The 26,462-nt window shown below is 59.8% G+C and overlaps 9 protein-coding genes across 9 annotated transcripts; 4 read left to right on the plus strand and 5 right to left on the minus strand.

Annotated features, from left to right (window-relative positions):
• Nucleotides 1–239: 239 nt before the first annotated feature.
• D7B24_005782 (uncharacterized protein) lies at nt 240–1,312 on the plus strand (the record flags this gene model as incomplete). The annotated part of the gene is made up of 3 exons (XM_028639927.1): nt 240–325; nt 384–1,141; nt 1,194–1,312. 3 exons carry the CDS (start codon nt 240–242, stop codon nt 1,310–1,312), a joined length of 963 nt encoding a protein of 320 aa, XP_028495722.1.
• Nucleotides 1,313–1,808: 496 nt separating this feature from the next.
• Nucleotides 1,809–4,517, minus strand: NAA35 (N-alpha-acetyltransferase 35 NatC auxiliary subunit; the record flags this gene model as incomplete). The annotated part of the gene is made up of 7 exons (XM_028639928.1): nt 1,809–3,050; nt 3,144–3,598; nt 3,664–3,895; nt 3,971–4,099; nt 4,164–4,231; nt 4,291–4,425; nt 4,484–4,517. The coding sequence occupies 7 exons, from the start codon at nt 4,515–4,517 to the stop codon at nt 1,809–1,811; spliced, it is 2,295 nt and encodes a 764-aa protein (XP_028495723.1).
• A 732-nt stretch (nt 4,518–5,249) lies between these two features.
• Nucleotides 5,250–5,744, minus strand: D7B24_005784 (uncharacterized protein; the record flags this gene model as incomplete). Its single annotated transcript, XM_028639929.1, has 3 exons — nt 5,250–5,333; nt 5,464–5,581; nt 5,713–5,744. The coding sequence occupies 3 exons, from the start codon at nt 5,742–5,744 to the stop codon at nt 5,250–5,252; spliced, it is 234 nt and encodes a 77-aa protein (XP_028495724.1).
• Nucleotides 5,745–6,588: 844 nt separating this feature from the next.
• D7B24_005785 (uncharacterized protein) lies at nt 6,589–7,951 on the plus strand (the record flags this gene model as incomplete). Its single annotated transcript, XM_028639930.1, has 2 exons — nt 6,589–6,664; nt 6,729–7,951. 2 exons carry the CDS (start codon nt 6,589–6,591, stop codon nt 7,949–7,951), a joined length of 1,299 nt encoding a protein of 432 aa, XP_028495725.1.
• Nucleotides 7,952–9,204: 1,253 nt separating this feature from the next.
• BUD6 (Bud site selection protein 6) lies at nt 9,205–12,476 on the plus strand (the record flags this gene model as incomplete). Its single annotated transcript, XM_028639931.1, has 2 exons — nt 9,205–9,381; nt 9,561–12,476. The coding sequence occupies 2 exons, from the start codon at nt 9,205–9,207 to the stop codon at nt 12,474–12,476; spliced, it is 3,093 nt and encodes a 1,030-aa protein (XP_028495726.1).
• A 608-nt stretch (nt 12,477–13,084) lies between these two features.
• D7B24_005787 (uncharacterized protein) lies at nt 13,085–15,350 on the minus strand (the record flags this gene model as incomplete). Its single annotated transcript, XM_028639932.1, has 2 exons — nt 13,085–14,468; nt 14,551–15,350. 2 exons carry the CDS (start codon nt 15,348–15,350, stop codon nt 13,085–13,087), a joined length of 2,184 nt encoding a protein of 727 aa, XP_028495727.1.
• Nucleotides 15,351–16,018: 668 nt separating this feature from the next.
• SOF1 (rRNA-processing protein sof1) lies at nt 16,019–17,481 on the minus strand (the record flags this gene model as incomplete). The annotated part of the gene is made up of 3 exons (XM_028639933.1): nt 16,019–16,564; nt 16,626–17,310; nt 17,366–17,481. 3 exons carry the CDS (start codon nt 17,479–17,481, stop codon nt 16,019–16,021), a joined length of 1,347 nt encoding a protein of 448 aa, XP_028495728.1.
• Nucleotides 17,482–18,129: 648 nt separating this feature from the next.
• Nucleotides 18,130–19,539, plus strand: PSMD11 (26S proteasome non-ATPase regulatory subunit 11; the record flags this gene model as incomplete). Its single annotated transcript, XM_028639934.1, has 3 exons — nt 18,130–18,311; nt 18,389–18,471; nt 18,533–19,539. The coding sequence occupies 3 exons, from the start codon at nt 18,130–18,132 to the stop codon at nt 19,537–19,539; spliced, it is 1,272 nt and encodes a 423-aa protein (XP_028495729.1).
• A 797-nt stretch (nt 19,540–20,336) lies between these two features.
• Nucleotides 20,337–26,354, minus strand: D7B24_005790 (uncharacterized protein; the record flags this gene model as incomplete). The annotated part of the gene is made up of 1 exon (XM_028639935.1): nt 20,337–26,354. One exon carries the CDS (start codon nt 26,352–26,354, stop codon nt 20,337–20,339), a length of 6,018 nt encoding a protein of 2,005 aa, XP_028495730.1.
• Between the last annotated feature and the right edge of the window lie 108 nt (nt 26,355–26,462).

Consider the following 26,462-nt stretch of genomic DNA (forward strand, 5'->3'; position numbering starts at 1 on the left):
CACGACTAGGGATGCCATTTCATTCTCTTGCATCACCTTGGCTTGCAGTATCAATAAAGCATCATCCCAAGCGTACTCGGCCTCGAGTCATATCCCTCTACGATCCCCGTTGACGCCCATCCCAATTGTCCATCTTCCACACCTGTGCTCACCACGCCATCAACGCGCTATCCACGAGACTGACGTCGTCATCGCCCCAAACTGTTGCCATCGCCACCACTCCCACCAACACTATCACCATGTCGAAGCCTGTCCTCCCCCAGAATGACAACGTCGCCCACGCCCTCGCCGGCGCTGGCGGTGGTCTCCTGTCCATGGCTCTGACGTGCGTCTCTCCTTGACCTCACCTGCGAAGAAGGCGCCCGCTGACACGCGCCCACCAGCTACCCCCTCATTACTCTTTCGACCCGTGCCCAGGTCGAGTCCAAACGCGCCGAGTCTCGCTTCATCGACGCCGTTCAGAACATCATCGCTCGCGAGGGTGTTTCCGGCCTCTACTCCGGCCTCAACTCGGCCCTCTTCGGCATCAGTGTCACCAACTTTGTCTACTACTACTGGTACGAATGGACCCGCGCCTTCTTCGAGAAGGCCGCCGCGTCCCGCCCCGGCCGCGTCGCCGGCAAGCTCACGACCGTCGAGTCCATGCTCGCTGGCGCCCTCGCCGGCAGCGCCACCGTCATCATCACGAACCCCATCTGGGTCGTCAACACGCGCGTCACCACCCGCGGTCGCGCTCAGGAGGAGAAGGTCAAGGAGGGCGACGAGGAGGCCCAGGTTGAGAAGAAGAAGAAGGCCAAGACCCCCAGCACCCTCGGCGTGCTCCTGGCCCTCCTCAAGCATGAGGGACCCCAGGCCCTGTTCGCGGGCGTCATCCCCGCGCTGGTCCTCGTCATCAACCCTATCCTTCAGTACACGCTCTTTGAGCAGATGAAGAACTCGGTGGAGAAGAAGAGGCGCGTGACCCCCACTATTGCCTTCTTCCTCGGCGCCCTGGGCAAGCTCTTTGCCACATCCGTGACGTACCCCTACATCACGGTCAAGAGCCAGATGCACGTTGCCGCCCACGGCGAGAAGAAGGAGGGCGTCTTCCAGGCGATCAACCGTGTCGTCAAGGAGGAGGGATACAAGGGTCTCTACAAGGGTGCGTTATACCATGGCCAAGCCACATCGAACCCCTCGCTAAACAGTACCAGGTATCGGCCCCAAGGTGACCCAGAGCGTCCTGACGGCTGCTCTTCTCTTCGCCTTCAAGGACGTGCTCTACGAGCAGACTGTCAAGCTTCGCCTTGCCGCTGCCAAGAAGCGCGCTTGAGCGCACTTGTTCGGACAACATGTGTCTCCGCGTCATTGCTGACATGGAACGTGGACAGAACATCAAACACGTGTAAAAATTGTATATTGCGAAGGATATCAGATGAGATGTCTCGCACTGGGAGGACGGTTGAACGCTCGCTTGAGACGGAGTTAGTGATGCCCATGCTCACAGGGGCCGGAACCGGAAGGATTGGATACCACGAATTTAGTATGCTAGGCTGTAACGAGAATTATTCTTTTATGATATTGGAAGAAAAGAAAGAAGAAAGAAGAAAAAAAAGATTCTTCCCCAAGACGGCCTGCTGCCAATACCCCCCTCGGGAAAAAATCGCACAGGCATGTTCATCCCCTGGTAGCGGTCCACAGGGGTTGCAGGAGGAGGAGAGAGGGGAAACGGGACGATGGGGAGAAAACCCAGGAGCCTCGGCCCCTGCGGCACCCTAACTCCCTCCCCTCCCCCCCTTTCTCCCCAAACCAAGCATGAAGAGAAGCAGCTACCGCACCGGCAGGATCCTCGGCACGAGCCACCATTCGTGGTAGGCCTTGTCAGGGGTGGGCACCTCGGCCCTGAGCTTGAGGTCGCCGCCCTCGCCGGCCCGGTCGAGTGCCTTTTGCAGGACCGACACGGCGAGCCCCGTTGCGATGCACGACTTGAGCGCGCCCTTGACGCCGGGCAGCCAGCGCGCGTGCGACCCCACGGAGAAGGCCTCGGCCTCGGACAGCCGGCCCACGGCCTCGAGCGCCTTCTTGGACCCGGCGAGCCCGCGCTCCGCCAGCCGCAGCAGGTCCGCCGTCGACGTCGCGGGCTGGCGCGTGCCGGCTGTGAACTCGGCAAACGTCGGCAGCGCCGGGTGGCTGATGACGGCAAAGGGTTTCATGCGCGTCTCGTACCGCAGCTCGTCCGTGCTGTAGGGCCGCGGCTGCGGGCGGAGGAGGCCGAGGCGGTGCAGCGCCGTGTGCAGGCACGACATGGCGTCGGCCATTTCGGCCGTGATGGCGGCGTCGAGGAGCGCGAGTCGGATAAAGTTGAGCGACGTGGCAAACTGCGCTTCCGCCGCCGGCGTCAGACCGCGTGGGCCGCCGGCGCGCTGCTGCGTCAGGCTCCGCACGGTGAACGTCTTGATGCGCTCGACGTGCTGCAGGCGCTGGCGCGCCAGGTGCTGCAGATACCAGTACATGCCGGCGAGCTCGTCGGTCTGGTAGACCTCGAGCTCGAAGCCAAGCTGGACGATCCACTCCATCTGTCGGAGCTTGTAGAGGTGCGCCCACGACGAGAGCGACAGGGCGAACGTCTCGACGGACGCCCCGCCGTCGGCGGCGCGGTACACGATGGGCTGCGCGTCCGTCTGATGCTGCAGGATCTGGTCCACGTCCTCGGCCTCGAACTGGAGGTTCTCCCAGTCGCGGATCACGTGGCACAGCGTGCGCCGCACGCGGCACCGGTTCTGGCAAAAGGTCCGCAGGATGTCGAGGTACGGCTGCGCCGCCTTTTGGCGGAACGCCTCCATCGTCTCGGCCACGATGAAGCGCGGGTCCTGCGGCGCCTCGACGTCGTCGTTGGCCCGGTCCAGCAGCGTGCTGCACGGCAGCGCCACGATGGCGAGGTCGTTGTCCAGCAGCATGCGTATGCTCATGTGCCCGAGGACCTCCATGTCCTTGAACAGAAAGTTCTGCAGCAGCGTCCGGATGTAGATGAGAGCCTGGGGCTTTTTGGCCTGGAATGTGAGGACAAAGGTCTTGGTCGGTGGTCAGCATGGCAAACGGCAAGCAGGTCCTTTTTCTTTATAGAAACAATTTTTTTTGTCTCTCCTTTGAATATATTCTCTCACCTGCAGACATTGCGAGTCGTGGTACTCGAGCACGTCAATAACCTCGACGCCATCCTCAAAGAGTCGCTTGATGTGTCCAAAGGCGTCGTCGAAGCTCAGCTGCACGATCGGCCGCGGGGGCATGGTACTAGCGAGCTTCCGCTGCAGCTTTGCGCTGAATGCGTCGGGCACATGCTTTGCCAGCGCGTGGCTGCTCTGCAGTCCCTGCACCATGACGAGGGACTCCTTCCAGGGTGCTCGTATGAGATCGGGAGCGGTGCGGTACTGAATGGCGTCGGTGGCCGCCAGGAAACTGTGTCGTAACAGGAGCCGGTCATTGAGGGCCCGGATGATGTCGGTGGGCACCGAGTCCTCGAGACCTTGGAGGAGGCTGCTCGTTTCTAGAATGATGTGGCGAACGCTCTCGATGGAAAATTTGTCCAGGAGGTTTCTGTGGTATGTATTTGTGACAAAGTCTTCCTCCTGTCATGTTTGTTAGCACGACGAGCCGAACCAAGGGGTTTGTGTTTTAGCCAAGCACGAGCCTCGTAGTAGTGCTCGTTGATGATGCTCTCGTTGACCTGTCCGCACGTCTTGAGCAGACCGAGGCAGTACGCTCGCAGCACAGCGTGCATGGGCGAGGGCGTTGCGACGGCAGGATTTCTGATAAAGTGAGCTTCGTCGAGCGTCGAGGGCGCAGGCATCAGGATCGATTCGACATAGGCACAGGTGAAAACCGTCTGGGAGAGAGGGTAGCCGACATGCCAGGCCATCTACGAAGAGAGAGAGAGAAAAAAAACAAGATCAGCCTGAGTGAAGAGACGTGGCGAAATACGTGGGTGGCTCACTTCGTGGCAGAGCAGCTGGTCGATGATGCCGAGGACTTCTTCGGGCAGCAAGGGTTTTGATACGTCATAGTCGTTGTCGAGGGATTCACCCGGCTCCAAGCAGCCGCTGTCCATCTTGGGGTCCATGATCTGGGGTTGGCCTCATCAGCTTTGCGTGCTCTGGCAGGCGGCGGCGAGCGAGAGAGAAGCAAACCTCGAGAGCACCGACAGACTCGAACAGAGTGAAGAAGCCATCTTTGACGAGCTCGCCGGGTGCAAGTGCTGTCATGTGGTCAGCCGACGGGCCCTGTCGGACTTGCCGGTAGAAAAGAGATCCTCACTTGACGCTGCTTTCCGGAACCGAGACGTGATGTCGAATGCGACTATGCCAGGGTTCGACGCGGACGCCGGTACAGGTGGTGCGGGTCTCGGCTGCTCATGAGCGCGGATTTCCTCGAGGGAGAGCCTCGAGATGTCTGGATGGGGTCAGCGATCGAGGTCAAGAAGCAAGAACCGGGGCTATGTTCCGTGTACCTTGTGACGCCTCAAGAGCGGGCGAGGCCGCCATCGTGTGTGGTGGTGCAGAGCGATCGTGAGCCCCAAAGCTTGGCTGGCCATGCAGGTTGGAGGCGAGTTTGGTACGTGAGGTGCCCAGGCAAAAGTGAGTTGAAGTGAGGTGAAGTGAGGTAAGTGGAGGGGCTGTTCGTTCAAATGACAGGCGCCATTGATGCAAAATCCACCCAGTAGTACACAGTCACGACAGAAACGGGAAGGACCGAGGGAAGCGTTGAGATGCTGCTCGAACACATCCAGCAATGCGCAATGATTCCATCAAGAAAGAAAAGTCACACGCAGTAGACGGACAGCCTAAGCTCAGAACCAACATGGTGGTTCATGCTTGGGCGTCTGCCAGCGCAGACAGAAGTGGGCACGCGGCTTAGTGCCGAGTTTGCCCGGCAGACGCTGGCGGTACTGATGGTGGTGTAGGCATCGGACCCAGCCGCTGTCCAGCGACGCAACAGCACGCATGGGGAGACGGACAAGCATGTCGAGCCCATGGCAGAATCCAGTAGACCGCATCAGTAGCAGGAATTGATATCGAATAACGCGGATCGTCTCTATGATACAGCCGCCCCTTGACCAGCGGGCGAGCGGGCGGGGAGATGCATCTCGCAGGTATCCTCCTCCCTCCCGTCTACTTCCTCACACTCACAGACACCCTGCTGCTGCTGCTGCTGCTGGTGCCCCTGCTCTTCCACTGCCATCCATCATCCTCCCCTTTTGCGTTCGATACACGGGCTTACGAGGAGCCGGCGGCGGCGTTCTCGACAGCCTGAGCGGCGTTGGCCTTGACGAGGTCCTTGGGCTCGCCCATCTTGCCGTTCTGTTCGTCGCGGCATTGGGGTCAGCGTTCTGCTTCCATTTATGCTCTTCTTTTCCGCCCTTCTTGCCACGCCCCCTCCGTCCCCAGGGGGCGATCTGGCTCGGAGCAGGGTCATTCAGTGTCGGCTTACCTCCCACTTGGCGAACCTGATCTCGGCGACGGCACCGCGGCGCTCGGCGAGGATCCTCTTGTCCTCCTTGAGGCTGCGACGCACAGCACGTGCGGACACGGCCAGGAAGCGGTTGTAGCTGTGGTGCGGGAATCGGCGGGTCAGTTCTCGGAGGCCAGTTCACTTCGTTTTCCTGCCCATGGCGACGCGGGACATTCGGGCGGCCGGCGGGCGGGCTGGAGGGGGGGAGGGAATGGCAATGGCACTCACGTGATGCCGGCGGCTTTCCACGCGAAGACCATGTTGGCGATTGGTGACGGAGCGAGGACTGGTGATGGGAGAGATTGAGGGGAGTGGTAGTTGTGGGTGCGGTGGTGGTGATGCCAATTGAAGGTTCTCGGTCGGGATTTGCGTCGGAAGCTCACTTCTGGTGTTTCGGCCTGAGGCGACGACTAGAAAGGTACATGGTACATGGAAGGTGGACCTCACCAAACACACCAACGCACCCAACAGTCATCCTCCTCCTCCTCCTCTGGCCTCCCTCCTCCATCCACCCGGAAAGCCCCGCCTCGACACACCTTGCCCGTGTTCCCATCTTCTCGATCAGCATAGCCAGTCGCTTCTGAGGCCGGTTCTGTCTGAGGCCTGTTGATGTCTTGTGTGTCTGATGTTCGGCGAGCATCAGCCCTGCCCACCTCGGACAACAGACGGAGCGTCCCATCCCAGTGGACCTCAGGGCAATGCAATGCCTGTATGCCGACACTTGCCTAGAGCTCACCCGGAGACCATGGATTGATTCGCCCGCCCTGTGACGAATTCGGCAACGTCTTTGCGCGGCGCACTCGCACTCGCACCTGCGTTGGGGGAGGCTGTCGCTGATGCAGCCAATACTGCATGTCCATCAAGCCTAGCTGAGCGAACTGACTTCACGCTACAACAACGCCGCGTGGTATTCATCCATTGTTGCCGCAAGCCAGCCTCACGCGATGTGGCTCTCCTGTCTGTCCACATGCATAGACGATGGCCCTGAGTAGGAGCTGTGACTACTTATACGACGTTTGACTGTCCCCAACAAGGGCACGCGTACGGTGTTCATCGTCTCCCATCGTCTGTCGTCGTCTCCCATCATCTATCGGCACCTTCAACATGACCGCCTCCCAGGATGCACCAGTTCCTCCGGCCATGGGGCCTAAGATTGCCATCATCGGTGCTGGCCCGGCTGGTACATTATTCATTTTTTTTTTGCTCTCACCCCTCTGTGCCTTGTCCCGTCTAACAGTCCTCAGGCTGCATGCTCGCGAGACTCCTCCATCGGGCCAATGTGAGCGTCACCGTGTTTGAGAGCGAGGCGTCGCTCGATTTTCGATCTCAAGGCGGGACTTTGGACCTCCACACGTCGACCGGCCTCCTTGCCATGAAGGAGGCCGGATTATGGGACGAATTCCTCGAACACGCGCGATATGACGGGCAGTACATCGCCTGGGTCGACCAGCACGCGCGCCAGCATTTCGTCATGGGAGCCTCCAGTGCGCGGAGCGACGTCCAAGAACGGCCCGAAATCGACCGCGCGCAGCTGCGGCGCATCCTCGCGGCATCCCTCCCCGAGGGCATCATCAAGTGGGATCATCGTCTTCGGCGTGTCGAGGCGCCCAACACGCTCGTCTTTGACAAGCTGACGACGTCGGACTTTGACCTCGTCGTGGGTGCCGAGGGCGCCTGGAGCAAAGTCCGCAAATTCATCAAGCCCGACGTTGATCCCACCTACACCGGCATCGGACTCTACGAGCTCAGCATCCCCAACGCGCGCGCGACGGCCCCGGGGCTCTACACGCTCGTCAACAGGGGCAGTGTTTTTGGTCACGCGGACGGAAAGCGCCTCTCGATTCAGCAGATGGGCGACGGCAGCCTCAACGTTTACCTATCGTCCTTGCAAGACGAGGCGGACTGGATGAGGCCGGAGAAGTGCGGGCACGACACATCCGACCTGGCAGCCGCCAAAGAGGCCTTGATGGAGGAGTATCGCGACTGGGACAGCACCATCACCGACGCAATCCTCAAGGCACAAGGGGACTGCAAGACGAGGTCATTGTACATGCTGCCCGTCGGCTTCCGATGGGCACACCACCGAGGTGTCACCGTCATTGGCGATGCCGCGCATCTCATGGGGCCCTTTGCTGGGGAGGGCGTCAACGTGGCCCTCGAGGACGCCATGAGGCTGGCGGCGTCCATCATCGCGGCCGCCGAGAAGACGGAGGATGGGAAGGAGACGCTGGACCAGCAGGTGGACGCCTTTGAGAGGGACATGTTCCCGCGCATGGAAAAGGTGCAGCGGCTGACGGACGAGCTGATGCACGATTACTTCTACACGCCGGGTGTACCGCAGAGCATCATGGCACGGGTTCTCACGAGGCATGTCCAGTTTTCGACGCCGGCGATACTGCACCCGCTGGCGACGTTGGGGGTGCATGGTTATTTGTTTTGGAACAGCCTGGCCTCCCGGTGGCGGTGAGGTTGCTCGGGTGTATCTGCACTGCTAGTGCTGAGGTTCGGATAGCTTGGGACAAGGTGTTTCTAGACCAGGCCAAAGTTGCTGGCATGCTCGAGAGAGAGGAATGCGATTGTCTCTCGATCTACGATCAGCGTGTAAGCCTTGGACGCAATCTGGGACGGTGGAGTCAGATGTGCTTGGTGTAGCGAGAAAGAGAGAGAGAGAGAGACAGCCGTCAGTTGGTGTATCCAGGTTGAACCTCAGTTAGTTTAGATCGGATGCCACGGTCCATGATGATCCCCTCATTGCTTGCTTTATGCTCGACGGCCTCACAGACGTCGAGTGTTTGTTGAAACGTTTCACCAGGCCAAGGAGGGTGGGAGGGGGGGGGTCCGGGGGTCCTGGTACTAAGGTTCCTTAGGGGGGAACCCTTTTTGGGGGAACCTTAGGGGTTCCAGCGGGGTTCCCCAACAGCTGTCGAAAGCAGGTACAGGCCATTCAGGCTGGCGTGGCTGGCGACGGTGCAGGGCACGTGCGCGTGGGTACACTGGCTGGCCGGGGCATGAAGGAACCTCTGTGTACCTACCTACCTAGATTCCTATCCAAGTAACTCCCTGGGTACCCCCAGAGGTTCAAGCCACACACCCCAGTGAGACACGCCAGCAGCCGGCTGACCTGGTTGGCTACCTGGCTACCTGGCTACTACCTGAGGTACCTTCCTGGCTCGACACGGCCTGACCTCAGTCCTGGAGATCCCCTATCGACCTGCATCTCAGCCCGGAGTCTTTGCATCCTCCATCCATCCTGGCCCGAACGCACCTGACCCGTTCCTGTCGTCGTCCCGTTTCGCTCGTCCACTCGACAGTGTAATCACCATCTCGTCTCCGCCTTCGACAAGACTTCTTGCGCCGCCCGACGTCGCCCACAGCGCCTCTCCTCATGGACGTCTGATCTGGCACCGGTGCCCACCAAGCGCTCTGGCTCCCTGTCCCCTCCCCATCGTTTACTCTCCCGATTTGTTTCCACTCGATATTCTATTCGGTACATCTGTTGGCCGCACGCCGCGCTCATAATACAACAAGGAAAAAAAAGGGGGGAAGGACACCTAATCGGCCGTCGCGTAGCAGAGAGACAGGAGGTGGAACGATCCTACGGCCGCGCAACAAACCGAACATTGTGCCCACCCAGCAAAAAGGCGCCGCATCGTCCTCACGTTTGTTGCAACCTCGCCGCCCGTTCGCAAACGACGCGCCGTCCCGGTCACGACCGCCACGATGCAAGCACCTGGCCCATCACGCATGCAGCGCCGCTCCCCCGGCGCCACCGAACCTGGCCCTCCTCCAAATGTCCCCGTTCGCTCCATCTCGCCCGGCGTTGGCATGAACCCCCAGATGCGGTCGTCGACCGCCTCGAGCCGGTCCGCGCAGTCTAGCAGCTCGCGCAGAGGAAAGGTGCGCCAGTTGCTGCCCTCGTTCTGTCTCTTTCTGGCTTCGTCCCACCGCTTTGCAGGCGTGCTGGGTCTGACCGACCCTCTGAGCCGCCTGCCCTCTTTCTACGCGTCGTGTGCTCGCCCCTGCTGGGATCTGCGGCATGCTTCTTGGTGCCGTGGTGCTGACGTGTATCCTTGTAGGACTCGACGGGGTCTGCGAACATGCCCCTTTCCCAAATCGAGAAGAGCGTCACCCATCTCCTTGTCGCTACCAAACAGCTGCTCGAAACCCTGACACAATGGTCTCGAGGCCAGGCGACCGACGGCCAAGTGTCCGATGTATATGTTAGGCTGGGATACGAGTTCAACATGGCCTGTCGCGCGTTCAGCGCTATCAATGTCGACACGTCCGACTTGGGCAATGTTCCAGAACTTCTTCGCAACATACTCGAGTCGACTCTGAGCCAGGAAGCGAGCACAGAAAGCCTCGAAAAATACCTGCCAAGGATACGAGACATTATTATCAACTTGTTACACGGCCTCAAGAGGAAACAGCAGAAACTCCGGCAGAAACAGGCGCGGGACAGGGAAGCCGGCGCATCAAGTTCTGCCCCGGAACGCACCGTCAGCACGAGCACCGTCGCCAGCGGCAATACTGGCCTGACCAACCTGCTGGAGGAGGGCATACAAAATGGCTATCGGCCGGATTTGCAGTCGAAAGAGACGTCGGGCCAGTCTTCAAATCCCAACGCAAACCCGAATGCGTCGCCGAGCCGTCGTTTCCCGCCGCGGGACCAGTCCAGGACCTCACTCGTCTCGGACCAGTCTTCCATGTCGAGCAACACGATGCAGAACATGCCAGTCATGCCACCCTACCCCGGCGACGAGACGGCCATGCCCGCCGGCCCACCCAACGCGGATCTCAATCTTGACGCCTTCCCGCCGCCGCCGCCGCCACCGCCGCCTCCAAAGCAGGCCAGCAGCGCGCTGGCCGCTCTTCAAAAGGGTGGTGACCTCGAGAGGAGGGCGTCGCGGAGATACTCGCAGTACCAGATCTCCAAACACCTCGGAGGACCCATGACCGGCGTGCCTATGCTCCCCTCGCAGAACACGCCAATACCAAATCGTGGCAGAGGCGAGGTCCGGGAGTCGTTGCGTGCCGTCCAAGTCCGTGAATCCGTGCGTCACAGCCGGAGCACCTCGAACCAGTCAGCACGCGGCGCAGGGTACGAACCCTCGCCTGTCCGGGCGCCGAGCCGCATCGCCGAGGAGATTTCCACATCAGATCTCCCGCCCAGGTCGGGCATGGTTGACAGTCCGACAGCAAAGACCCCGGAAGACAAGTACCCCAAGCCAAGCGCAACACTCAACGGACCGTTGCCGAGCGATCTGCCGGACCTGCCCCCGTACTCGCCTGAAAAGGAGAAGACTGAGCCGGTGCCAACGTCGGTACTTGATAAGGAGCAGCCACCCCTGCCCCGGGAGGTCAAGACGCCCGAGAAGAAACGGGCCGAGAATTTCCTCCAGGAGGCCTCGCCTCCCTTGACCAAGGACCTGACCCTCTTCCTTCAGTACAAGTCGAAGGTCAAGAAATTCGTCCTGCCCGAGGGCTATAGTGATCTCTCGATTGGGCGTCTGCAACTGGCGTTTATCGAGAAGTTTTCCTGGAACACACATTCGAATGGAGCAGATCTACCCGACATCTATATCCAAGACCCTGTTTCCGGTGTGCGACACGAGCTGGAGGATCTGTCAGACATCAAGGACCGAACAGTCTTGGTGTTGAACATTGAAGCCTTGGACGAAGTAAAGCGCCATGTTGATGAAGGCATCGGGTCACTGAAACAGATCATCCAGGACGTCAAGCAAGGCATGAGTGACCAGAGCATTGCGCTGCAATTAGTCTCAGAGCGTCAGCAGGAGACGGCCACCGAACTGGCCAGGCTGGCCGCCGCGCCTCCCACGATTGTGCAGACGGCAGAGGGCTCCAAGGCCACGGCCGTTGCCTCGGGTCGCAAGCTGACCCCAGGCCACCTGACCGAGCTCCAAATCTTGCGCCGTGACCTTGCCGTCATGCGTCAGACGTACTCGAACTTTCAATCTGAGATTCAGGGCTCCATGACCGCCATTCGCGCCAAGGCGAGCAACGTCAAGGCGGCAACGATCAACGCGTCCGTGCCGCACATCAACGGCGACGGCGGCTACACCTACGTCTCCAAGGGCCGCGAGCAGCTCAACCAGGACTCGGATAGGCTCGTGACCAAGGTGGACGACTTGCAAGACACAGTCGAGGACCTCCGCAAGGACGTCGTGCACCGCGGCGTGCGCCCCCTGCCCAGGCAGCTGGAGGGTGTGGCCAAGGACATCACGCGCCTGACGATGGAGCTCAAGAAGGTGGAGGATTACATGAAGCAGGAGAAACCCATCTGGACCAAGATTTGGGAGAAGGAGCTCGAGGACGTCTGCAAGGGCCGCGACGAGCTGCGCCTTATGGAGGATCTCATGGTCGATCTGCAGGACGATCTCGAGAAGGCCTCGGAAACATTCGCCCTCGTCGAGGCTGCCACCAAGGAGCAGCTCAAGGACAACGGCACCGGCGCGTCGGCCGGCAACGCCCGCAACTTTTCCAAGGGCCTCAACAGCCTCGGCAACTCGCTCGACCAGAACGCCGCCAAGGAGGGCGTCCTCGGCGAGGTCCGCGCCCTGATGCCCAACCACGAGGACCGCCTCGAGGCCATCGAGCGTGCCGAGAAGCTGCGCCAGCGCGAGCTCGCCACGCGCAACACGAACAAGCTGCAGCAGGAGCTGACCAACTTTGTCGAGGAGGGCAGGCTCAAAAAGTCCGGCGGGTTCGAGGAGGTCGAGCGCGCGCGCACGGCCAAGGATGAACGCATCCGACGGGAGGTCTGGGAGCGGCAGAACGGTCTCATCATGGACGACTTTGGCGACGAGGAGTTTGACGAGGACGAAGAGTTTGAAGGAGAAGAAGGCGTCGAAGAGCCAGGGGACGAGCAGCTGCTGGAGGATGTCAATGGCGACGAGGCGGCCGTCGACACACCGCCTTCGCCGCCGCCGGCCGAGGCAGCGGCCCCGGTCGTCAACGGAAATGTGTCATGAGAGGACGAATGAGCGGCGTATGGAAAAGACAGGCGCCTACCCTTTCCCCCTTTTCACGGCTTTCGGGACGTTGTACGAGAGTATGCATGGGAATGATGCCTGGTCAGGTGTTCTTTTTGGCCGTTTTCGTGTTTCTCTCTCTCTCTCTTTCTCTCTCTGCTTCTTCCTGTGGCGCGGGGACACCAAACCTGCTTCCACACACGTTCTGTCAGTTGTCTACAATTAGTTCTCACACATAGTCGATAGCCGGGCATTCGCGAGCATTGCCGGTTCGGGTCATACATAGCCGTTGCATTCACCTTTACACTATCGGGTGCTGGACATGTTTTATCCGGATGAAGCTGCCTGTGTGTTTGGTGTCATGATGAAGATTGTTATTGACCTGACGTGCTGCTCTCCCGTGTTTATACCTTGGACACATTGCCCCCGCAAACGACGGAGATGTCTCTCGAAAAGCAAGACCATATGGCGGTTTTCATCATATATATGTATTGCGTGTCAGGCACGCCCTCTCCCGAGATGACAGCTCAAGGTTCTTGACTCGAGCCGCACCGTCCACGGTGAGCTCTAAACTTGACGCCTCCTCCATTCATTTGCTTGTTTGCTTGTCATATAATCATAAACTCCTCTTCATGCCACACATCCTCTCGGCTGACAAGGCTGTCCTCGTGCATATTCACAACACCAAGCCGTTCGAAGCACGTCGCGTCGTCTCCGTAGAGACCATTGTTGCCCAGAATCAGGCAAAAGGGCCCCCCTCCGTTGAGCAACCTCGCCACCATCATGATACGCACCGTGAAGTCCATGTTGGCTTTTCGTTCCAGCCAGTCGCCGCCTCCGTCCACGCGCGCGCCCGTGGTGACGGATCCGTTGAGGACAACGCGGGACTCCAGCGGCGTGTCGATGCCGATACCGCGGTGGCTCGGGGCCGGCACGACGTCTCCCAAGACGTTCAGCAGCTTCAGACCGACGGCGGGCCTCGAGGCGGGTCTGGGTCTCCCGTCCTTCGGATCGACAAAGCTGTTCGAGTAGATGGTCAGGACGGCCGTCGCGAGCCGTCCCCGGATGCGCAGCCACCCGCCCGTCACCTCGCCGTAGGGGTTCGCCGAGCTGACGTCCGTGTGGGCGTCGAGGACCCGGAATTTCCAGTCGCTCTCGGCGCCCTTGCCCACGACGTCGCCCAGGCCGTCGAGGCACGTCGGCCCGTCTATGGAGGCCCAGCTCCACGACGGCGCGCGGTAGACCCGCGTCGTGCGGCAGCGCGAGCCCTCCCCCTCCTCGTCGTCGTCGTCGTCGTCGTGAAGCCCCACCATGAGCGAGCTCCGTGTGAGGGCGCCGCGCTTGTTCGGGTCGGCAGTCCACGTGAGGGCGCCGGCGAGGTCCTGGCGCCACATGCCGGCGAGATACGTGTCGCCCGGCCGCGCGGCGTGGAAGCGCCGCGCCAGCGCCGAGATGGCCGGCAGCACGTCGCGCGCGTGCGTCAGCCGGCGTTTGGACACCTGCTCGATGATGCCGACACCCCACAGGTCGTAGAGGCTGCGGGGGTCGGCCTCGCGGCGCAGCAGGTCGAGGAACCGGCGCTCCTTGTCGCGGAAGAAGTTGTCGCCGGCGACGCCGACGTTGGCGCGGTAGAACGGGTCGGCGTGGATGCCGCTGCCCGTCTCGCAGCGCGCGCCCGTGTGGCACTCGAAGAAGACGGCCGAGGAGAAGGTCAGGATGCGCCGCGGCATGATGCGCTCCTGAAAGGTCCACGCGCGCGTGTGCAGGGGGTCCTGGAGCGTCGTGGCGCGCACGTCGAAGACGCGCCGCGCTTGCACGCCCGACGGCCCGCCAAAGGGGTCCATGTCGATGGTGCGCGACGCAAAGTGCTCGCGCCCGGGCGAGCCGCCGAGGAACCCTTGGCGGTCGCCGGCTGCCGTTGCTGCGGCCACTGTGAGGTAGGCTCGCTCGTAGATGAAGCCCATCTTCAGCGACTCGACGGCCCAGTCGTCTCTGTGGTGGTACGAGGCGAGTCAGCACAGGGGGGGGCTTGCCACGGTGTTCGACCACGCTGCGAGGGGGGGGTTTCGCTCACTCGTCATCTTGTATTATGCAAAGAGAGTCGATCCACATGTACTCGACGTCGAGTTGTCGAGCGACGGTGATGGCATCCTGAAACGTTCGAGGCAGGTCCTTCCACTCGATACCTTCTTCGCGCTGCGTGAGGGTTGCCCATGTGGTCGTCAAAGGCGCGTCGGGCCCCCAGCAGTGGCTCAGAGCAATGTATCGCGCATCTTCTGGGAAACTGGCTGTCACGCAGAGATCGGGGCGGGCTGCGGGCCCAATATGCAGCAGCCGCCGCGGCAGCTCACCAGTGACCTGTGAACACGCAGGGTGCTCCTCCTCGCACTCGTGGAGAACCTGTCGCATCTCGTCGTAGAGTCCTGGATCGCGAAGATCCTCGCGTAGGGGCGTTGCTGACCCAAGCATGTCCAGCAGACAGCCTGCGTCCTTTTCACGGAACACCTCGACGACGCTGCGGCCGACCCGAGCATCATCCCAGAGAACGTAGAAGGGGGCGTTCGGCTTTGCATGGAGAGACAGGACCGAGTAGCCATGGATTTGCACATCGCAACCCATGGCCAGGAGTGAATAGTATATGACGTAGCAGAACCGGCACTGCTCCTCGTAGGCCGACTCGGCCACCTGAAAAAAGTCGACTCTCATCGGCGCCCCGGGGCTCTGTCGTCGGCCATGTGACGGTGTCGTCCATCGCTCAAGAGACCAGTTCTTGCATACAGGACAGACAGAGTTCGACGAACTCCCGCTTGGCTCTGGCGACGGACGGAGAAACACAGGACCAGAGCCCTTTCCCGGGCGGGTGTGATACGCCATGTTGGCTGCGCAAAGCTGTCCTATCGTACATGAGTGAACGAGTCTTTCCAGGTGCCAGGAGTTCTCACCACTCGGCCTACCCCTCACTGTCTACGGCGACGCCAAGATGGGTGAGAGCGATGATCCGCAGGGCAAGGTGATTCGGGTGCCAAACCAGCAGGGCCAACAGCAGTTTTGAGGATTCTGACTTGTTGTCATGTTGAGAAACAGAGTACCAGGCAAGGCTGTAGCCGAGCAATGGCAGTGCATGTCACTCCAATGAATTTCGGCCCCTGCGCCACGTCAACCCCCCTCTTCAGCTTCAGCCGAATCCTCCACACAGCAGCAACTCGATCGATTGGTCGAGGAGGTCTTGTTTTTGCTGCAAGATTCGTCGCATATCTTTGCTGAAGGGGTTCTGTTCCTATTCTAGGCACGTGGGCAATTCGAACGACTTGCCGATGAACCCGGATCGATCACGATAGCACCATGTTTGCATCCCCATTGACACTCTCTGCAGGTTCACACCTGACCGGGGGCCACGATTGAAAACTACATACAATTTAGCCATCTCGAAAACGCCCATGCGCAGAAGGTATTAAAAAACGCCCAGCAATGCCATGCCAAAACGCCTGCGAAACCCAAGACAATCCAAGGAGCATGTGCCGCCGCCGCCCCCGTCGCACACCCTACTTCTCCCGCGCCAGCACCATCTTCTCGCGCTCGCTGCGCCTCTTCTGGAACTGCTTCTTCGTGTGCCGCCTCTCGTTCTCTTCCCTCCTCTTGATCGACTTGAGCTCCTGCGCCTTGATCTCGCCCGCCTTCTTGACGACCGTCGGGATGTGCCGGTGACGCTTGATGCGGCGCACCTCGGGCATGTGGCTGAAGCGCTCGATGAGGGCATTGTTGTACTCGAGGGCTTGTCGGTGGCGCGCCGACTTGACGCCCGACCGCTCCGAAGCGTTGGTGCGCCAGAGACGCACGTTGCCGTCGTCGGAGCCCGAGAGGACGTACTTGGAATCGGGCGTGAACATGGTGCTGAACACGCGCTGCATGCGCTTCGTGTGGTAGATGTCGCGCGAGTGGCCTTGGTCGCGGTTCCAGAGGCGAATCGTGCGATCGTACGAGCCCGAGACGAGCTCCTGGCCCGTGGGGCTGAACTCGACGGACATGACCGAGGCAACGTGGTCCTTGAGCACATTGAGCGCCCTGTCGAACTTGCGCATGTCGAAGATCTGGCCACCCCTGTTAGCAGTCTGTTGCACCAAGGAGCAGTGTTCGGAGCAAGCGACTCACGTAAATGTTGTGATCTTCGCTGCCCACCGCAAAGTTGAAGGCCTCCATGGGGTTCCACGAGATGGTGTTGCAGGCAAAGTTGAGCGTTGTCCTCGTCAGAGGCATCGAGGTCCTGAGGTCGAACAGGACGATCGATCGGTCGAGGCCGCACGCCGCAAGCACCGACGTCTCCACCTGGTTGAATGCCACGGCATTGATTGTGTCGACAGAGTTGGGCCAGCCCAGCACGTCTGGCGCGGCATTGTGGCGTTCCAGGTCATAGATGGCCACCGAGCTCGACGACGAAGACGCGGCAAAGACGTTGCGCGACCGGTGCATCGACAGGTCCGTGAAGCCGCTGTTGCCGAGCCACGACGAGATGGGCGCAGACTCGCTCGGTGTGTTGTAGGGATCCCACAGCTTGATGGTCTTGTCGGACGCCGCGCTGAGCAGGCGCTGATCCTTGGTCCAGCAGACGCTCCTGACAATGTTCTCGTGTGCGCTCTTCGTCTGCCAGACCTCGTCCCGGCTCGTCATGTCAAACACCTTGACAGCGCCGTCGCCACTCGCCGACGCAAACCGTTGCAGACTGTTGGGGTCCTTTGCCATTGTGTAGACACCGTCGACGTGGCCCTGGCCGAGCTCGGCCACGAAGGGCGCCGCGTGCATGCGCTCGAGTTTGACCGCATTGAGAGCTTTCGTGTATCTGGTCGCCGTTAGCTTTGGACATGGCCAGAAGAGCTGCATTTCGGGTCACTGACTCTCTCGCACGCTCGAAGGGATGGGCGCCAGGATCGAGGTTACGCGGCTGCTTGACGACCTCTGTTCCAGGCGGGTTGTACTCGGACACCGACCGACTAAGAGCTTTGATCTTCATGGCGAAAGTGGCCCAGAGCCCAAGGTGACAATTCGTTTCGGTACTGATATCGACGAGACGATGATCGAAGGGGTCCCGGAGCTTCGTTGAAGCAAGGGTTGCGTCTGGAGATCGAGTTTGCGTGTTGCGTGCAACGGACCCAAACAGTTATGATTTCCAAAGATCTTCTGGATCCTCGCCTCGTTCACTTGGGCCATCTCCAAAAATTTCCAGAGCGTTTGGCGGGGTGTGGGGCTTATCGGAGTATAATCTCGAATCAGAGCGCGCCTTGGATCAATCACGGCCCGTTGTAGGAGGTACGGCAGGCTCCCTTTGGCTACGGTGCACCACAAAGAAGGATCTTAAGCCTGTCTTTGCCTATCAAGCTGGAAAGTCCCACAAAGCATGATCCCCATTATCCACATATCCGGATATCTCGTTACTACTGATTAGTAACAGGCCGCCCAAGCAACTGACGGGAAAGGTGGGAGCTTCAGGCAGCCCAGCTGCATCACCACCAAACCGCCTCAACCCTGTGCTGTGCTCTAAACGGTCGACCCTCCACGATCCCTCCGATCTCCGACAACAGCAACGCCCCCCGCATCAACACATATACACTCTGCTGCACACACCCCCAACACATACCGCACCACCGACACATCTTCAGCCATGGCTCAGGGCGACTCGGCAAGGGTGCAGGATGCCCAAAAGCTGGCGAAATCGAACCCTCGCGAAGCGGAGCAGGCCTACAAAGAGATCCTGTCGAAACCGCCATCTGCGACGTCTGATGCCGCCATCAAGGAGTACGAATCGGCGTTGATAAGCTTGGGCGAGCTGTACCGGGATGAGAAGTAAGCTGCACCAAGGGCCGCATGGCGGCTGATGCCACGCTGGCGCATGAGCAGCCGTGATTGACTGACCGTACCAGGAATGCGCAAGCGCTCGTGGATTTGGTGACGACAAGCCGAACGACTCTCTCATCGTTCGCCAAGGCAAAGACGGCAAAGCTTGGTGAGATGACTCCCTCCACACCCCCTCATGGACCCGGCGACTCACACTGTGACCTCCCTAGTCCGCCAGCTCCTTGACCTGTTCGATGCCATCCCCAACACCACCGACACACAGATCGCCGTCACCAAGTCATGTATAGAGTGGGCGACCTCCGAGCGCCGGAGCTTCCTGCGCCAGAACCTCGAGACCCGTCTCGTCACCCTCCTCATGGCCAAGCAGTCCTACTACGATGCCCTCACCCTCATCAACGGCCTGCTGCGCGAGCTCAAGCGTCTCGACGACAAGCTTGTCCTCGTCGAGGTCCAGCTTCTCGAGTCGCGCGTCTACCACGCCCTCGGCAACATTCCCAAAGCCCGCGCCGCCCTGACGAGCGCCCGAACGAGCGCCGCCTCCGTCTACACGCCACCCCTGCTGCAGGCCAACCTCGACATGCAGAGCGGCATGCTCCACGCCGAGGACAAGGACTTCAACACGGCCTTCTCCTACTTCATCGAGGCCCTCGACGGCTACCACACGCAGGACGAGCCCGTCAAGGCCACCGCCGCCCTGCAGTACATGCTGCTCTGCAAGATCATGCTCAACCTCGCCGACGACGTCAACAACCTCATGGCCTCGAAGCAGGCCCAGAAGTACGCCGGCCAGAACCTCGAGGCCATGAAGGCCATTGCGCGCGCGCACTCGAACCGCTCCCTCGAGGAGTACGAGCGCGCCCTGACCTCGTACCGCTACGAGCTCGGCTCCGACGCCTTCATCCGCAACCACCTGCGCCGTCTCTACGACGCCATGCTCGAGCAGAACCTCATCAAGGTCATCGAGCCCTTCTCCCGCGTCGAGATTGACCACATTGCCAAGATGGTCGGCCTCGACACCCAGCAGGTCGAGCGCAAGCTCTCCCAGATGATCCTCGACAAGGTCATCATTGGCGTGCTCGACCAGGGCGCCGGCTGCCTCATCATCTTTGATGAGACGCACCGTGACGAGTCGTACGACCACGCCCTGGCGACGATCGAGAAGCTCGGCGGTGTGGTGGACGTGCTCTACACGAACCAGGCCTCGCAGCTGGAGTAGGCCGGGAGAGGGCCCGGCGAGAGGGGGGGGGGGGCGGCGAGCTGTAGTGTAACAACATCATAGATACCGCTGGTGAAGACGCCGGACGCGAATCATTCGATGCCATGTCCATCGCCTGTCGTCTGCTGCGTGCCCGCCTGAAGTGAGTCGTCATCGTGGGTCTGGATCATGTGTGTGAATGTGAAATTCGCGGCTCGTACATTCCTCTAATTCTAGTACCGCCCAGCGCCTCCACGTGAGCAGCATCATGACCAGTTCTTCATGGCACAATAAGACATCGAACCACCTGGATGGGATCGCTATGTACTCGCTCATTCATTCATTCAGTGAATCCTATGGTACCTCGACACTCCCTGACACGGGTATCTCCAACACCAAACCCCCTACGGCGGGTACCAAAACGCCCCTGACACCCAAGTCCATTCCTGATTGCGCAGACCCTCGTCCCCTGCTCTCGAGAGCGAAAGGCTTCTGTGTTCGGACATGCTAGAACTTCATGACAGCTCAACGCCAAGTGCTCTCAAAGGTCGTAGTGATGCCAATCGGCGCTGTAAGGCGATTCCCAACCGTCGTCCCCTTTTCCTAAACGCCTTCGAGAAACCCAAAACAAGAAAAAGCCCCCAAAGGCCTTCGTCGTCCAAACATGACCTCGTTCTCCTCGTGGAAGTGAAAAGACAAAATGCAACGCTATGCCGCCATAGAATGCAATACAAAGACTCCAAAACCAAAACACCGATACTGGCGAAAAGCCACTCACGTAGCAGCTGTGCCTCCCCTCGTCTGTCATGCGCGCACCCTTAAACTCCCGAGTACTCGTCGTCGTCCTCGTAATCATCCTCCGCAACCTCCTGTGCGTTGGCAGCAGCCTCGGCCTGCGCCACCAACGCTGCGCGCTGGGCCACCATGGCCTTCCGGATCTCAACGAGGGGAAGGTGCCACTCCTCGCGCAGTCGCTCCATGACGACGATGGAGAAGAGCCTGATGGCCAGCTCGAGTTCATCCCAGACCCCCTTGACCTCGCTCATGAACACGTCAATGACGTTGAGGTGCCAAGCGTTCAGCACAAGCGTCTGCTGCGTCTCGTCGTGTGCGAGAACGGTCTGGCCCATGAGCCATCCCGTGCGACGCTCAAAGTCCTCCGGGAAGACATAGTTGAACGGGCCCTTGCGCCGCATTTTGATGAGGCGGTGCATGTAGCGGTAGTGAGTGTCGCCCCAGACGGTCCTGGAGAGGGGTTGATCCCACTCTGCCACGGCCTGTTTGCGGTAGCGCTCTCGCTCAATCTCTGTCAGCTCTTTGGCTCTCTTCTCTTCTTCGAGCCTCTGCTGATTTGCAAGCTCAATCTCCTCCTTCTGACGTCGCAGTGCCTCCTGTCGCTCCATCGCGTATTGCTCCATGCGCTCGCGTTGGAGCTGGAGCTCGAGCTCGATCGAGAGTCCCCGCTGCTGTGAGAATTCTCTGGGCTGGTGGGATGCCAGCTGCGTGCGAGGAGGGCTCGATGAGAGTTCCTCCTCAGTCTCGACGCTTGGGGCGTCGATCATTTCAACATTATTGTCATCGTCACCGACAAGCTCGTGATGAGTGTCTTCTTCACTTACGTCCTCGTTGCTGACTTCGTCGTCGTGGGTAGCAACCTCGCTGGCTGTGCGCTGTCTGCTCACACTCTTCCTTGTGCCACTGTGCTGAGCCTCCCATTGGCGACGAGCAAAGTCATCTACAGCAGCCTGCTCAAGCTCCCTCTCAAACCGTTTCTGCGCCTGAGTCATCGGCGACTCGACGCCGCTGTCCCATTCTACCACAGGGCCGGGAGTGCGGGCCTTCAGAGGCGATCGCATCGCAGACTTGCTGGGCGAAGCGTTCTTCGGCGGCAGAGTGCGAAGAAACCTCAGTCGATGATCGGGAGAAGAAGATGACTCTTCCAGAGCAGAATCTTCCTGCCACTTCTCTATGTCGGCGTGGGAAAGGTGCATCCGGACAGGTGTCGCGGACTGTGTCGGCGCGAACGACAGCTTGGACACGCCAAGGCTCTTCTGCGTTGACTTGCCGCGGGACTGGACCTGCGATCGGTCTGGAGTGCTGGGCGCCAGAACAGACTTCCTCAGCGAGCTAGGCGCTGGTGCTCTGGCATTGGTGAAAGGATTTGCGCTCTTGAACGGGACAGTCGGAAACATGGTGTTGCTCGTCTGAAGTACGTGAATAGGGCTCTCGGCTGGCCGGTTGGCAGCTTCTTCCTGGGCAGCAAGATCACGCCTCTTGCGCTCGAGAGCGGCCTGTGCGTTTTCCATACCTGGTAGGAGAGCTGGAGAAGAGAAGAAGCTTAACATTTTCTTTTGACGGCTGGATTGTGCGCTCTTTTGAACACTTCGTGTTGCTTCGGCGGCCTGTGTCTTGGCCGGTGTCAAGCCTGTCACTTCGTCTCCCAGGGGCTCGTTCTCTTTGCCGGCCTTCGTCCACGGACTGGGCACAACAGGCCGGGCTTTGGCATAGGGATGGTGCCTCTTGCGGGGACTCGTACCAAATGGTTTCTGACGCAGGGAGCCAGTACCTCGTACACTTGACCGCTTACCGAAGGGTTGTTGGCGGGAGCCCTGAGGAGTATCTCGCTGTGCCTCGACCTCCCAGATGTCCTCCTCGTCTTCGTCCTCGCCTACGGCAGTTTCACGGGGAGGTGAATCCTGGGTCGGCGCTATGATGCTTGGTTCACGGGCATGCGAACTGTATCCAGCAACGGACCCAAACGCAACACTGAGGCTCGGGCTTGTAACCTGGTGCTGGAAGACAGTCTCTTCTCGAGGGGCCGCTGCAGGAGACTGCTCGTCGACCATCCAGCTCGATTCCTCCTCATGGGGGGGAGCAACATGGAGTGAGTCGGAGTCACCAGAAGAAGCGATGACCTCTTGCTCTCGCCCCGACGCAAAAGAATCGTTCATTCTATTGAGTGATTGGGAGGGGTCACGCGCTGCCGGCTTCGCCGCTGGGGACTCGAGGCTCGCCTGCTCGCGCGCGGAGGTTACCGCTGTAGGCGAAAAGAATTTGGCGCCAGCTTGAAGAATATTGGACAGCGGCGGGAACCATCCCTTTCTGGCACCAGTGAACTGGGCGCCGGGCTGGCTCGCAGACTGATCTGCCGACGTCGTGGGCCGCTGCTTCGGGGTCTCAGTGGCGATAAGCTTCGAGGAACTCGGAACGACATGGTTGGAGGTTGGACGCTCAATAGAGCGGCCAGCCGCGTGACTAGGCGTAGCGTTCGTTGCGGGCCTGAAAGGACTGCCCAATGAGTTCTGCCGGGAGATGGGCGACGAAGCCTCGGAAGTGACGCTCTGCAGAGCAAGCCCAGCCCTGACGATGGGTGACAGAGACGGGCGATGTCCCAGCTCAGCAGAAGCAGAGCGGGGAGCTAGCATGTTGGCATCTTGAGAAGTACGTTGAGACGAGAGCTCTGGCGCCGTGGGTGTCGACTTTTTCTGGGCTTCGGGTTCCGTCACAAGAACATCGAGCGTCGGTCTCGCGTTCGAAGTTGCCGCAGGGAGCTCGGGTAAAGTGTCCCCGGCAGCAGGCTCTGGGGCCGTTCCGTTGCGGTCGTGATGAGAGATCACGGTGCTGTCAAGGGGCGAAGATGTAAGCTCGGGGGTCGGCAGACGTCCTTGCGTGCTAGCAACAGAAGCAGCACGGCTCCTGGGAGACGAAGCAGCAGCGATGTCCTTCTGGGTTGTGTTGCCTTCGGTTGCCAGATCATCGTGGGCACTGTCGTCGCCAACATGGTCCATATGAGCGTCGTCACGGGCATCTTCTTTCTCATCTTCGTGCTGGACATCTTCCTCAAATGCTTCTTCCTCGGAGAGCTCCTCATGCATGTCGTTCCCGCTCGGATTGTCGTCCTCCGCGACGCGGTCTTCCAATGAGCTCACGTTTTGAACGTCTTCGTCGTCATCTTCCTCATCCATGAGTGAAACATCGTGAGCTCCATGCTCGAGAGTGTCCTTCTCGCGATCATGGGTGTTCTTGGCGCGCTCCTCAGCCTTCCGTTGAGCCAGATACCACTCAGGCACCGCAGCGTCCAGCACGTCTTCTGGTATTTCGGACCAGGAGTCGTTGTAGGCAGCAGACTCGTCATGGTCCGTATCAACGTTGGGCGTCGCCTTGCCCGTGAGCTCAATAGGGATGGCATCAACGTTTTGATCAATATCCGCATGCCGCGCCTCCTGCACCTTTGAGTTAAACAACTGTCTGCTCAGGGATACCGGCTTGCGTCGGGGGCTGGATCGAGCTAATGAAGGGGAAAGGTGGCGCTTGGGAGGCGACAAAGCTGAACGGCCGCGTACTGAGCCAGAGGGAGAAGCAGCAGACTCGGCGCCAGTCATCTCCAAGGTGTTGCCAAGCGAGGTTGACTTGGCGGCGGGCGACTTGGCGGGGGATCCGGAAGCAGAGGGTTTCTTGGGATACAAATACTGAGACCTAGCCGGAGTAAAGGCTGCAAGCACATTGTCTGGAACCTCGGGAAACTCATCCTCATAGGCTACTGATCTTACTGGCGACGAGTCAACGTCCATCGACTTCTGCGCAGAAGAAAGAACCTGGCGGGCAAGAGATTGACGGGCCAGCGGTCGCTGGGTTGGCTCGGCTGGAGACGATGTAGCCGCTTGAGGCTGGAGCTTTCTAGAAGATGAAAACAACCTGCGAGCAAGGGAGCTAGGTGCTTGCGCTACCGCCTGTTGCTCGGCAATATCGAGGAATGGGTCTTCGTATAAAGCAGACATCTCTGGCGACGAGATGCGAGCCGCAGGCCTGTAGCGTTTGACAGGAGACCGCTCGTCGCCGCCTTGTTGGTGCTCACGCAGCACGGCAGCCTCGAGAACCTCGCCAGGAGCCTCAGACCATTCGGAATTGAGGTCAAGCTGTGCCTGGGAGGTAGTCGGGGCTTGCTGACTGAACAACGGAAGAGCTGGGAGATTGTCGATCTCGGTGATAGCACCTTGAGCCTCGTCCTGATCAGCCTGGTGAGATTCGACATCCTGAACGTCATCGCGACGGACTTCGTCACGATCATCATCGCGGCCGTTGCCCTGTTCTTGAAAGACCCGACTGTGATCATAACTCAGATCAGGGCTTCCTTCGTTTTGAGCAGCAGTCTCTTCTCCAGCCCTCGACTTTCTAAAAGACTCAAGCGTCTGGCTGATTATGAAGCTTGTTTCTTCGCCGAATTCCATCGTCTCATTGGGCCGAACACCTAGACTGCCTCGTAAGGAGGGGATGGAAGCAGCGAATATCATGCTGAAGTCTTCTCCCTGCGCGACCGTGTCGTCAAGTGCAGGTCGCGCTGCAGCTTCCTCGTCGTCGGAGAATTGATCAGCGACAGTCTCTGCAGGAGCGTCATCGTTGGTGTCGGAGTGGTCATCGGGACCGTCGTCAGAATGCGCATCATCGCTAAAATTTGAGAGGGGCCCACCAGCGGCATCGGACATGGCAAGCCACATGTCGGGCTCCGGGGCAGCTTCTTTCTCTTCTTCCCGTTGCTCATGTTGTGATTTCGAAGCTTCGAGCTGCGCATGCTGCTCGTCTTCAAGCTCGTTCTGGATGCCCGATTCGCCTTGCATCATAGACTGGTCTTGCGGTACGGGTTCTTGACTGGAGGCAACACCAACCGTCGCATCGTTCTGATCAATGCTCTCAGTTTCTGGCTTGCTCTCCAGCTCTTCCAGCTCTTCCTGCTGAACGGAATGCTGAGCGTCCCATCCATTGTCTGCTACGGGTGTTGATGAGCGGCGTTCACTAATCCAAGACTCTGTGGAGACTTCCTGAGTGGGTGCTCCGGCAGTAATGTCTTGTGTTGCGGTCTTGTCCACGATAGCGTCGCTAGTCAACGGGTCTTCCGATGTCTGTGGTTCAAAGACGAGTGAGGCTGCAGGTTCTGTGGCAGGCTCCTCGGCGATGGGTTCGGTCCTGGTATTTTCCTCGACATGAATACTCTCAACCGAGTCTAAAACGGGTTCGGCGATTCTCTCGATCTCTTCAGGAATCAGTGCCATGCGGCGCGCCTTGCCCGTGGCCCGCTTTGCGGTTTGTTTTGAAGATGATGTATCGTCCTCAGGCGCACTCTGCGCCTTACGCTTCTTGGACTGTCTAGTTGTTATGTTTGACAGCTCCGACAGAACGGTGGCATCGGACATGCTCTCCTCCTCCAGGTCCAAAATTCTCGCGCTACGTCGCTGTGGTGTCTTTTTCTTTGAGGTTGCGGTCTTTTTCGGTGTAGCAGCGCGCTTCTTGGGGGTTGCAGAGGTCTTCTTCCTGCCGGCCGCTGAGGCCGGGGCCGGTCGCGAGGTTGCGTCGGATTCGGAGTCGTCCGTCTCTGTCGTTTTCGCTCTCTTGCTTCGGCCAGGTGTCTGCTTCATCGGGGTCGAGTTCCTCTTGCCCCGGCCCCTTCGTTTCGGCGTGATGGCGCCAGGCGCATCTTCGTCGCGCAGTGGCACAGATTTGGTGGTGGCAGCGGAGGACTTCCTACGCGTCCTCCTCGCGGGTGTCGACGACGGGAAGAGGGTGCGTGCTATGCGGTTCTGGTCGTCGTTCTCGGTTTCGAGGGTCACGAAGAGGCGTTGCGGGGTCTTGGCGCTGCCAATGTCGACGGCGATGGTCTGCTTGCGAGGGGAGTTGCTCGCTCCGAGGGACATGTAGCGGTGGGAGACTTGTGATACGCTTCGTGTGACGCGACGAGAAGAAGGGAGGAAGGATTCGTCGCGCGAGGCGTTGAGGGGGTCGGGCGACGAGAGCAACTCGTCATTGCTCACGGCGCGTGGCGTGGCCATTTTGGTGACGACCATGCGGTGAGGCAGGCGCGATGCCGTGTATTGTTTTCGGTGGTTCTGGTGCAAAATGGGAGTGTGTTTGACTGTGTAGCTGTCTGTTGAGTGATCTTAATGACGAGAATG

This window comes from Verticillium nonalfalfae (genome assembly GCF_003724135.2).
Source record: "Verticillium nonalfalfae strain VnAa140/NRRL 66861 chromosome Unknown scaffold_38, whole genome shotgun sequence".
Lineage (NCBI taxonomy): Eukaryota > Fungi > Ascomycota > Sordariomycetes > Glomerellales > Plectosphaerellaceae > Verticillium > Verticillium nonalfalfae.